General features: G+C 33.6%; 1 protein-coding gene across 1 annotated transcript; it reads left to right on the forward strand.

The window, feature by feature from the left end:
• The first annotated feature begins 11,947 nt into the window (after positions 1-11,947).
• Positions 11,948-12,645, forward strand: LOC142622378 (small polypeptide DEVIL 3). Its single transcript, XM_075795828.1, has one exon. It carries the CDS (start codon positions 12,184-12,186, stop codon positions 12,322-12,324), a length of 141 nt encoding a protein of 46 aa, XP_075651943.1. The 5' UTR covers positions 11,948-12,183; the 3' UTR covers positions 12,325-12,645.
• The last annotated feature ends 1,136 nt before the right edge of the window (positions 12,646-13,781 follow it).

Genomic DNA, 13,781 nt, shown 5'->3' on the forward strand with positions numbered 1-13,781 from the left:
CTTCAACCCAAGTCTTTAATCAGAGTTCATGTTGGCCAACCCGACACAAAGTTTTAGCTTCTCTCTAGACACAACCTTGGTCAACATGTCAGTTGGATTTTCATCTGTGTGAATCTTCTCTAATTCAAATGACTATTGTTCAACAACTAGTCTCAACCAATGGTATCTCACCTCAACGTGCTTTGAGTGTGAATGGTACATAGAATTCTTGCTCAAGTCTACAACACTTTGACTATTACAATTAACTACAAAACCCGATTGATTTAAAGGCCAGAAAATTTTATCAACAACCCGATTCTTACACAAAAGAATAGACTTGATAGAACTTACCTCATGGGGAAGAAACAAATTATCAAGGAGTGAAAGATCCCATTGTTTGGTCATAGGATTAATAAGGTCAGCAACATGAGCTTCAGTAAGAGATTCTGTAAGTGATTGAATTTTCAGTATTTATTTATTTTTTTGGGTTTCTCTTACTTCATGATGAAATCTACATGGGTTCACTAAGCAAAAAAAAAAAAAAAAAAAAATCTACATGGGTTTGGCCGTTGTTATGGGCTTGGAATGTCAGCTGGGGTTGATTTGCTGAGGGAGCAGAGGCCCAGCATGGAGGCTGTAATATCATCACTCTTATGTTCTTTTATTTTAATTAAGCCCAAAAAATAAAGCCCAACAAGCTGACACCCAATATATGATGGGCCAGGGAGTTGTTTTCAATCTTTGTAGGTTGTGCAGACGGAACGTGAGATTTATTCACACAGCAAAATGTGTCCCTGCCCACTGCCCAGGCTGCTGCCCATTGGGACTTGAAGGGTCTTCTCACAACAAATATAAAATACTCTTTTTTAATCACCCTCCCTGCCAAAAGAAAAAAAATGAAAAAGGTTTTTGAGTTTTAAATTTGAACAATTACCCCTTGCATTTTATGTTTGGGACAAATTAAATCTTAAATTCTTATAACTAGAGTCTAATAGCTAGGTTTAATAATGTAATATGAACATAATTTCTTTCATGTCATCAATAATTTTGAAATGCCATTATTACCCTATATATGTTAAGTGATTAAACTTGTTAGGTTTCAAACAAAATAGTATCAAAAGTAGACGTGACAAAATTGGATTTGGACTTGTTAACTCACTAGAATTCAAAGGAAAAATATGGGTATGGGTAAGGATTTTTGTACCCGTAAAAAAATATATAGGTCGATCCTAATCCATGTAAGTTTAGGTTTAATACATTAACTTTTCATTTTGAGGTTTTTTTAGCCTCTTTTCTTTTGCTTCTATCTTCTCTCTTTTCAAAACAACCCAATTCTCTACATTTAAGTTTTAACCCATTATTTTTGTGATTAAAATTTTTTTTTCTTCACTTGTAGAATTGGAGTCGATCTTGTGTTTTGCCAAAGAATGTAGACGTTTTTCATTTGTATTCAAAGTTGTTTCCATGAATTTTAATGTAATATTTAATCCATAGTCATAGCTTTCAAATTTTAATTCTTTTTTGATTTGTTTTCATTGTGACATAAGGTTATATTAAAATTCTATAGTGTAAATGAAAATACTGATGAAACTACATGTCAACTTGTAATGCAACTCAAGTATGAATATTTCCATGGTTGGATCTATGACTAACGTTGAGTAGATCGAGTTGCAATTCAAATTAATTATTTACTTATTTTTCTATACCTAACATGTTATTTTTGTTATTGAAACTTTATATATATAGTTATCTTGGTAGGTAGTTTAACTTTATTTATATTTTAAATGTAATAAATGCACTTGATGAGATTGATAAGGTTATATGGTCCACATCAAGTTTTTTTTTTTTTTCAACGAAAATACCATTTTGGTTGTAATTAATTTGGTTTCTGTTATTTTTGACTTGTAGTAAATTATGTTAGTAAGTTTCTAGTAGGGACCAAATTTATTTAAAGTTGAAAATAACATGAATAAAATTGACTGCTACTAAAATATAAGGACCAAAATGGTATTTTGGCTTTGATTTTTTTGTTACATCGACCACTTTCTTAAAAGACTGGGCTAGGATCATAAGTTTTGTAACCTATTTTGGATAGTTTATTTCTAACCCAAACTTGATCAACACGATTTATTTTCTAGGTCTATTCAAAAGGTTTGATTTTTCACAAATCCAATGTTCATAAGTTTGATTCTTCAAATTGAAGTGTAAGGATCAAATTAACACTACTTTCAAAGTTGAAAGATGATATTTGTAAAAACCCCAAAGATAAAAAAAAAAAAAAACTAAATTTTAGAATGCGAAAGTTAAAAATCCTATTGAAATCAAGTTTTCTAATTTTGTTCCAACCTTTCTAAGAAGAAAAGCTTTTCATGTGGTGTATATTTTTTGAAATATGGAATAATTTAAGCTTAAGAATCTGGATTCTTTATTAAGATTGATCATGTTGCCCATAAAAAATAAATAAATAAAATATTAACCATGCTATTATGCCAATGCCACCGAAAACTTAATAGGAAAATTATATTTTATACGCACACAATTTAGGGGTATAACAATTTAAACCTATAACTAAAAAAAAAACCCAATAAAACCATGAAATTTGTTTTAAAAAATAAATTAAACACTATAGTTTTAAAAGTAACAAATCAAATCTAGGTCGTGTGTTTAATTTGTTACTTTTGAACTCCTCAAGGTTTAATTTTTTACTTTCTAAAACTTCATTGTTTAATTTATTACTTTATGTAGAGTTTGTAGATACCTCATTTTGCAATAATTCACTTAATATCACCAAGGGCAATCCATCATTTTAGTACATAAGGGAAAAATCTTCATTTTATCCGTTGAATTTCCAAATTCTTCATTTTAAACAAATATAAAAGTCTTAACGATCAAAAAGACATATCAAGCGCTTCAATCAGACTATCAAATTAAAAGATCAAACTAAATAAGGTTTTAATGGCTAAGATGCATTCTTGTAATCCATGAAATTATGCTTAATTAATTTTGATTGGGCCTTAGAATAATGAATTAGTTTTCAAAGACTCAAAATCCCATTAACCTAATCTTAAGACAAGGATAAAATAAAAACTAAAAAGTATGTATTAGCTAAGTTCTATAAGATAATGACAAAGTTTAGCTACAAACTTAGTTGAAGCCTAAGGCTATAATTTCCTTAAAAAAAATTAACATTGCTACATATTTTGAAAATCTAATTGTTTGATTGTATATTCTTTGCGCTCTTAATAAACATGTCAAATTTTGTGCTAATCGGATATTATTTATTATATGACGCATAAACTTATTTTTCATGCATAATTTCAGATTACAAAAACTTATGTTGAGGTTTAAAAAATCATGATAAAATGGCCAAACAAATGGCACATCGGGCCAACCCATGGGGGGGCAAAAGAATTGAGGAAAGAAAATTGGGCTTACAAATGAAAGAAAAATAATGGGCCTAGGGCCCTGGATCCATAAAGAGGCAAGGCTTAGACCCCATAAAACAGAGGAAAAAAAGAAGAAGAAGTCAGCCCGATCAGAAGAGAAGAAGAAATCAAAGAAAGACCACAAAAAAAGGGAGACGGGCTAGGACGCCGGAAGCTGCTTGGGAGCTCTGGATGTGCAGCACGGCTAAAAGGAGAGAAAGACAGCTCAAAAAGGGGTTAAAAGACACCAAGAACGAGAAAACAGATGGACCCTTCTCGAAGCACTAGTGATGCAACACAAAACCTGAGGACTTAGAGAGAAACGACTTAGGAGCAAGAAGTTGGTGCCTTGGGGAACCTAAAAGAGGAAATGGCTGGGGAAACTTTCGGATTGGCAGAAGAAGACTCTACTTACTGGGAGAAATGACAAAAAGATGAGGGGCGGCTAAAAGGAGGTAAGCCCGAAAAGAGAAGACAAAGAAAGAAAGGATTGAAGAAAGAGAAAAATTAAAGGTTTGGCTTCCCCAAAGGAACCTCAGATCAGAAGGTCAGCAAGACACTTTTGAAGAAATAACACCAAAAGAAGAGAATTATGGGAAATAAGGAAAGGATCAGTTGACAGAGGGGCTGAGACAAACAGGGGGCTCTGGTACCCAGGGAGCCAAGGGGGAAGAATTAATGGTACCCCGGAACCCTAATGTGACACTATAAAAGGAGGAAGCAGCCAGCGTTGAAAATGGGGGCAGCAAGGAAGAAATCATATAGAATCATCAAGAAAAATTTGTAAAACTAAAAGGAAACAGGAAAATATCTCCCGATATCCTAGAAATAGCCACTATAGCACATGGATTCAAAATGATTCAAATTTTGCAAGTATTAGAGGCCTAGAGAGTCATCTAAGTCTCTAATTTTTGAGCTTATTTGAACCTTGTATTAAGTCTTGGTGAGCTCATTGTAATCCACAACTAAGAAAACTAATGAAATATTTCCTATTGATTTGAGGATCCCGAGCAATTATTCTGTTTTCTTCTTTATTACGCTTGCCTCCCTTTGTTGTTTTCCTTATTAATCAATACATATATTCTCGCCTGCTTGTGTATGTGTATTGTAGGAGTTTTGCCTTGTGCACCACTTGATCTTTAAACAGCCCACTTAGCTGCGGTAGACTAAGCTCAGTCCCTTCAAACTACAACTAGAGGGCCTGGGGTCCTTGTTCAAGCTTGGACCCGGATACTGTTCAAAAAACAGACTCTCACAACTTACAATTTAGAAAAATTGATTGATGATATAACTATTGATCTTAGATCTTTTAGAAATTTTGTAAGTATATGTTAGAGTGATATGTTTTGTAATTGACTAATGCCTTGACAAATTGCACTTTACTTGTAATTGGGTAGATCTAAGATGAGTTTAGTACTTCAAGAAACATATTGTTCAAGTCAAGTATTAAAGACATGAAGATTGATACAAGAAACAAGTAAAGAAAAGTTGTTCATTAAGTCTCGATAGATAGCTCGACAGATGCCTGGTATTGAGACTTAATGAGAAGTTCGATAGATAGCTTGATAGCAGCTTGATCTATCAAGAATTAGATTTCAGAATTTCCAGATCTGAAATCCGGTCCAGGATTTTGTATTTGTTTACGGTTTCCTTTTTCGCAATCCTATTCATATATAAGACTTATTTTAAGAGCCGTCACATACAGATGTAGAGACCAAGAGACTTATTTTTCTGTGAGAAGTTATTACATTTGTACTTAAGGTTTCATAATAAAGTACTTCCAGATTTTCATTGCTAATGAAGTGAAGAATTTCACAGCCAACAACATCTGTTCAAGTTGCTGAAGTTAGTCTTGTATTGAGATCCGTGCAAAGGGTTAGTCACGTATTGAGATCCATGCAAAGGGTTAGTCACAAATTAGAGGTTTGTGCATCAAAATAATTAAGGTTACTATAAGATCAAGTCCAATTGGGTATTAGAGCAAGATTCAACTATAGGTTGGTATTTCGTGATAGGCCAGAGTAGTTGGTAAGATTCCTTATACTTGTAATCACTTGATTATTGATTAGTGGATTCTTGGGAGTGGTAACCTTAAAATCACCCGATGAGGTTTTTGCATTGTGAGGTTTTCTCCATTTGTCAACAAATCATTGTGTCAAAATTTATTTTTCGCTGCATTCAATATTTTTCGTTATTTGTTGGTGCCTCCACGATTTGTATGTAATTGAAGATCAATAGCTATGTCATTTATCAAATATTTAAATTTCAAGTTTTTGAAGTCCAAAATTATGCATAAAAAATAAGATTATGAATTGAATAGTAAATAACATTTGAGTGACATGAAATTTGATACGCGCGTTAAGAACATAAAGAATTTGCAATCAAAAAATTAAAATTTTAAAATTTCTAGCCATGCTAATTATTTTAGTGGAATTTGTAACCAAACTTTGTCATTCATGTATTATTACCTTTGAGTTCAATCAATTTGAATGTGTATGTTATATAAATATATGCTAATTTGATTTATTTAATTGGCTTTATTAAATCTTATAAGAGCATTAGTATTGGTGGTACTAAAAAGCTAAATTTCTATTTTTAGCACCACAAACTACAAAATTGGGGTTGCGTTGGTGGAATTAAAGTCATAAATTTTGGCTTCTCAGCTACAATGCACAACTATCTTTAGCTATGCAGTGTAGCTTAAATGTAAAAAAAAAAAAAAAAAAAAAAATTTTATTTGTGCGTTCACGCTAGTAAGATTATTTAAATCATTTAATTTTTTCTCCTCCTTCTCATTTCTTCCCGTTGCTCCTCTCTCCTCATACTTTCACTTCTCCACTCTTCCCTCAGATTTTTCTCTCTTCCTCCACCTTGCTAATCTCACTTGTCGTTGCGTTGACAACGCCATCTCGCCTACCTAGCATTGGTGGAATTAAAGTCATAAATTTTGGCTTCTTAGCTACAATGCACAACTATTTTTGGCTATGTAGTGTAGCTTAAATGTAAATAAAAAAAAAAAAAAAACTATTTTATTTGCACGTTCACGCTAGTAAGATTATTTAAATCATTTAATTTTTTTCTCTTCCTTCTCATTTCTTCCCATTGCTCCTCTCTCCTCATACTTTCACTTCTCCACTCTTCCCTCAGATTTTTCTCTCTTCCTCCACCTCGCTAATCTCACTTGCCGTTGCGTCGACAACGCCATCTCGCCTACCTAGCTCCGACCCACCCCTTCCACCAACCCATCTCACCGACCCAAGCCACCGATACTCTTCTCCCTTTCATTTTTTTCTTCCTTCCTTCACTCCTCAGCGACCCAACTCTCCTGCCCAAACACCAACCCATATTTCTTCCTCCACTCGCTGCTAACCCAAGCCCCAAGTCCCCACCCAACTCGTCACACCGACCCATCTCGCACTCCTTTCTCTCTGTTGATGGGTTTTATTTTTATTTTGATGAATGGGTTTTGATTTTGTTGATGGTTGATAAATGGGTTTTGTTGATGGTTGCTTGGTTTTGTTGATGGTTGTTGCATTTGTGGTGGCGGATCGGTTTGTAGTGGTTGATGGTGGCTAGTGGTTGGGTTAGTTGTGATGGATCAGTTCGTAGTGGTTGATGGCGCCGTGAGTGCCTGTGGATTGAAGGGAGGGAGAAGATAGAGAGGTAGAGATGAAGAGAGAGAAAAAATAATAAATAAATGAATAGTGTTTAACTTTGATGTGAAAATAAGACCATTGATGTGGAGTGAGTTGTGAAATGGTAAGTTAAAATAGATAAAGTGGCTTTTTATGGTGCCAAGAAGCTAAAAATTTGCCTCCACCAATGTGGATGCTCTTACATAAGTAACGATTAAATTAGCTATTAGTTAAATTCATATTAAAATTATAGTGAATATGTTTTTTTTGTGTATATCTATAATAGACAACACGATACCATTTACATTTTGACAATTATGATTGAAGTGTTTATTTATGGTAGTAAAGTGAGGGCTATTGGGTTATATATTGACCCCCAGTTAATTAATTTAATTACTTAAGTTAAATAATTAGGTCAAATTATATGTAAATGGTGGAGGTATGAACAAATCACCAAATAATTTAGAGTTTAGCGGAAAATAAATTGACACGATGATTTGTTGACTAATGGGGAAAACTTATCATAAGGCAAAAACCCTAGTTACAGGGTGATTTTTAGGTCACCACTCTCAAGAATTACTAATCAAAATCAAGAGATTACAAGTACAAGAAATTTTACCCCAAATTTGGCCTATCTCAAAGTCCTAACCTATGGTTGAATCCTTACACCAATCTCCAATTGATCTTGATTTTGTAAAGAATTCTTCCTTTTGTAGAAGACTCAGTACGTGATTAATTCCCAACAACTTGAAGCTTGTTTTTGGATGCAAAGTTCTTAAATACACTTGTAGAGAAGGAAGCACTTGGTCACAAAATTTTAAGGCGTATAAGAATGCAGTAGCTTCACAATAAGTTTAAAAATTCTCTAATTGAGTCTATGTTTTGTGATGACTTTAAAATAAATATTTTATATCTCCTAGAAGTTTAGTGAATGAAACCCTAGAAGTCTAAGTTATCTTGGACCGAAAAACAGATTTGAAAATTTTGGACCTGCAAAACTTGATAGATCGAGAGGTGTTAAGGCTCTTCATTAATTCTCGATAGATAGCTTGTGTCGAGCTAGTATCGAGGTTTTTATTTTTATTTTTTATTCATTTATTTATTTTTGCAGTATTCATGTTTTCAATAATACCACTTGATATAGCAACAAGACATATTGCATGATGTGGGGTCAATGGGCCTAGGGATATGTGTTGGGCTAGAGGCCTAATCCGAAGACATTGAATGGTCTAAAGATGTGAGAATATCAGCCCAAGAGATAGTGCTGATGGTTAAAGATGTGAGGTCTGATTATGGTTGTCCAAGAAGATGGTCTGAGGAAGAGTATGTCCTAGGTAAGAAATGGTTGTCCGACGTCCAAAGGCTCTAGGAGTTCCTATAAGTAAGGGTAGGCCTGGTGGATGCATGAGATAAGAAGAAGAGTTATGGAATATCTAAGGTAAAGCTGTTACCACCGCATTGAATGCTCTGCAGCTATCTCTCTGGCCGCATTAATGGGGAAGTGATGCCTGAGTACCAGGGTTCAGCCTTACAGCTAACTCCAAAGACTTCAGGGATGGACTGATGGGACAAGTATCTAAGCTGGTAATCTGATCCATACGTGGAGGATGGACAGAAGAAGAAGTAGGATATAAAAGGAGGAGGGGACAATAACGAAAGGGGATCGAAGGGGGAAAAGAGAAAACACTGTAGACATTGAGATCAAAAATTGTAATCTGATTTAGTCCAAGTCCAAAGTAAAATATAAGATCTAGTTTCTTTGGCTTGCGTCCGAGGACAATTTCTGTTATATAAACTATCCCATGTGCATGATGTTGTAGACTAGCCCATCATCTTTGTTATTTAAAATCACTAGAACCTAGATTTCAATCTCACTTTCTACAAATTCATTGTATTGAAATTTTTGGGCCTATCCCAATCTTACTTTTGAGTTTGGGTGCAAATTGTGTCTTTACATATAATATTCTAGAATCTACTTAGATGAGTTAGATCTACACAAATACAAGAAAAATATGTTTTGTTAAAAGGTAGGCAAACATATGAAAAATATGATCCTAACAAGGGCAAAATAGTCATTTGAATGGACAAAATAAAGGCCAAGAAAGCAACACTTTTTTGTCCTTTTCTACTCCTTGTTTTTTTCAGCCCAATTTGGCAGACAAGAATTGGTGAACTGGAGAGATAATATCTCCCTCCATTTTCACCCATTTCTCTCTTCTTCTTCTGCCAACTAAACAAGGATCATCCATCTCTTTCCCTTTTCTCATTTTTCCACCCTTCCAAACAAAATGTTAAAGTGCCACACAAGACAAGACAAAGAAGAATACAAATTGAAGCTAATCACAAAGGTCGGATAAGGTAATCAAAGTACCATTCAAATTTGGTTAATAACTTGACCGACTCTTGTATTTTGGCAATTCAAGCCTCACATAGCGTCGGCAATGCCATTAAATGATTTCTCTCGTTTTAAAGGATAATATTAATAGAAGATTTGATTTGTCACAGACTCACAATCACAGATTCACAATTAATCATAATATTAAGGGGTTACGGATGAAAATATGTGTTCTCTTGTAATTTTCTATCAACGAAGTAAATGATATAGTAGCTTTTTGACTTCTTAATGCCAGATAGATTTTGGTGACAGGATCATATATTATTAATCTTTTAGCATCTTCTATTTAAAATTCAGCGACTAATTTATTTTCCGGGAACAAATTTCTCTAAATTTTAGGTACATAGCATGCCAATATTTGGGACTTAAAGCTGGCATGCATTTTTAAACGAGAAGTGTGATCCTATTTCAGATTTAGCGAGCTAAAAATTTGATTCATACAATGTACCACGAACAATTTGGAGGCGTCTAGACATACATGATCTTTGAATAAACCAAGACAAAGATACGATTAGTAGGTTCATCCAATATATATATATATAACTATATTTAAATACAATGACTAAGTTATAATCAAGAGGAAGATATTTATAATATATAATGATGATTGAAACTGGACAGTTTGATGAAACATGGGGTAGACATGAGGCTCCCCTAATGAAGAGCACTCAGCAAAAATCTAGGTTGCCTATATATAATAAGGCAGTGGCCATGTAAGTCACGGGATTATCACGTGCGAACCTATCTTTCTTTCTTTCTCTTTTTTTTTTTTTTCGAGAAAAGCGAACCTATCTTCTTTGTGCGGTACAACTGTGTCTTTTTCTAACATTAGGAGAAAGAATTAAAGAAAAATCACCAACACCTTGAGACAAATTCTGGCCCCAATTGACATTGTAGCTAGGTGTCATTTGGGAATCGTTCAATGGCCATTGTCCCCTATAATTAAACCCTTCTCCCTTGCTAAGAGTATGTGGATCTTTCTTTTTTCATGATTTTAAATGGGTCGGTGGGTCATAACTCATAACCAAATGAGACTTCTAAAAGTTTAGAAAATTCCAATGGGCCAAGCTTACAATCCGATAAGGTTTAGATATATTCCGTTTTTTTTTTTTGGGGTGGGTGGGTTATAATATAGTCATATAGTTAGCTTTGCAAGAACAACAAACCTCTGGATAAGCGATATTCTGCAAGTATAGACTTCCCTAGACCAAACCATGTTGACTAACTTGGCCATTTTGTTATATTATATCATGTTTAGCTAGATAGATTATTGGTGAAGCAAAAAATACTGTAGACATTATAATTGTTGTTACGTGAACAAAACGTAATTAACATTTTATTGGACTATATATGTATCTTATAATAGGTTAATGGAAGCTGCTATGCAAGTGAGTTGGGAGGAGCACGAGACAAAACATGTGGTATTATGCTTCGTTGTTTGGTTAAGCAAATGAATAATCATGTTAAACTTTGGTCGGGTTTGAAACACTGGTTCAGATTCGATAGCAATCTTTTGAGCGTAGAGCTTTCACATAATATAGTAGTTTATAAACTGTATTTTATGAGTTTGGCTTCTTGACTGGAGACATCCAAAGTAACTGAGAGAAGTACGGAGAGTACGTAGTACTACTACTGCATGTAAATCAATATGTTAATTTGCTTAGTTAAGATAGTATTAACATAACACTATATATATATATATATATATATATATACCGTGTGTTATGCTAATACTATCTTATAGTGCTATCTTGCGAGGAGAACACTATTGGTGCATATTGGCTGGATGTGTACGTATGATAATGATGATGATGAAGAATAAATAAATAAATCATACTAATAATTATACCACGTCAAGTAGCAAAGACCAACATGGTGAGGGTGCTCTAAATAACTTGGATACTGATACGTACTGGTGCAAAATAAATAATGCACGGTTGGGAAATAATTGGGCCACTATTTTTGTTCAATAGACTTATAGACCCTATGCAATATGCTGTACTGAAAGGACTTTCAAAAAAAAAAAAAATTTAATATTTTTTAAATATTTATAACGCAGTGATGTTGCAGTTTTTGACACTTTTGGCAATTCTCTATTATATTCTATTTTCTACTTATGATAAATTTTAAATTTTTTTTGAACTAGTAGTAAATAGAATTTGAGTCTTTATTTAATTCTCCACCAATAATGTATCTTCTAAATTTAATTGCCCATAATACTTTAATTTTATTGAGCCTTTCACTTGATTACTGTACCTTGAAGATCGACTTGTCAAGGGAAACATCCGAGTTTCTTTACGAAATTACTCGTACGATGTTCTTAGATGGTCATGAAAAGTTGTTTTCATTACCCAAATATTTATGTTACTAGATGGCATTTTTTTTCTCTCTCTTTGTGACACCTAATCCTCTGCACCAACATTTATGTGGGCATCAACAACTTAGACAATTGGTCGGCCATTAATCAGAGAGAGAGAGAGAGAGAGAGAGAGAGAGAGAGTTTGGTTTAGTTTGGGGGCATGGAATCCAAAACAGGGTAGGGGGAATTTTTTTTTTTGAGCCTTGGACCACATCCTCTTCCTCTATTTATATGAAGCCCTTCTTTGCTCCATTCCATACACTACTGCAAGACCCTTCCTTCATAGTTCTATTCTATCCCAAACTTTACTGAGAAGTCGAGTCCTCTCTCTCTCTCTCTCTCTCTCTCTCTCTGAAAGGCAAGAGGAAAGCAACACAAGGAGAATAAGATATGAAGAAGAGCAATGCAACCGTAAGAGACTCTAAGAGTAAGGTATCGTGCAGAAAGCTTGGAGGTTATCTCAGAGAACAGAAGGGAAGGCTATACATAATCAGGAGATGTGTAGTCATGCTTCTTTGTTGGCATGACTAAAAGCATCATGTTGAAGGCCATTGTTGAGGCCACAAGTTAATTTGAAGCAAAGCCATTGCTGTCACTTGCAGCCAATCACTCTCTCTCTCTCTCTCTCTCTCTCTCTCTCTCTCTCATTTTTTGTTAATTTTCTTTTTAACTCTTGTTGGTGATTGGTACATCTCCCTTCGAAATGTATATACTACAGAGACATGTTAACTAGGCCTAGGGGCAATTCGTGCTTGACCATGCTTTGCCTTGATATGAATGTAAAAGAGCTTCAATTTATATGTTCAATTTTAAATTTTCAGGAAAGAGCTAGCCACTATTATAGTTCTTTTTTATTTGCTAAAGTTAATCTTTTCACTTATTCACCATCAGTATAGCAACTTTGATTATTTCAAAACCATATATATGTTACCTTGTTATGCAAATTATGTTTCACACATTACGAAAATATCCACATATCTATGATGTTTAATATAAATAATTCCTTTCTTCTCATTGTACCAATCCTTGATTCTAGGACTCTTGTATTTACCAAATTGGATTCTAAACAGCATAAGTAACTAACGGGGTTGATAAAAAGGATAGCTTTACAAACATAAATACAGAATATATTCATTCAAAGAAATTACAGAATATATGGTTTATTCAGCGAAAAAAAAAACTGTATATATGGTTTTGGCTTAGAATCAGTTGCCGGACGGTTCAAGAGATGTTCATATTAGAAAAAAGAAAAAAAAAAGATCTTGGCTTTACTATAAAGAGTGAGAGAGAGAGACAGATCTAGGAAGTTAACTTCTCTTTTATTAATGGGAATTTTATGTTAGCTACAATATTTTTTTTTTTTTAAAAGGCAGGCTTAACCAATGTAGATATTCCCGGAAGCAAGAAAAAAATGTGTGAACTCTTCTGCATTCTGATAATTATTGAATTTTATTGTGTCTTTTGTGTAGGCTCTATTGTGGTCTTGTCAACTCACAACTATAATGAAATGCGTTTTTGAAAAGTATTGGTGATCAGCGATCACATGTGAGTTGTACCCGATGATTGGACAGTTTCAATTCCATTTAATTAAAATGTACTTCTTTCAGAGAAAAATTGGATACATTTTTATTCATTTCTAAATCATTTTCACAGTACTTTTTAGTCCTTTAAACTAAAAGTTTTATTAACACATGGCTTTAAGTTGCACATTAATTATTTTAAGAAATTTTTATAAAAAAAGAAAGTGATTAAATTTTTTGTTAACTTTTTCAATTTTTCTTAAAACAATGAACACAATTCTATAATAGCATTGAAATAAATATTAACATTAAATTATGCATGTGGAAAGGTTTATCGCATTGCATAGACAACTAAATACACGACCCTAATTAATAAGATTGATATACTAGTGCTTACCGTGCAAAAACACACACAAAGCAAAGTGCTTGGAGGAAAATAAACAAAGATATTTAGGTAATTAAGCTGGT

This window comes from Castanea sativa, chromosome 1 (genome assembly GCF_040712315.1).
Source record: "Castanea sativa cultivar Marrone di Chiusa Pesio chromosome 1, ASM4071231v1".
NCBI lineage: Eukaryota > Viridiplantae > Streptophyta > Magnoliopsida > Fagales > Fagaceae > Castanea > Castanea sativa.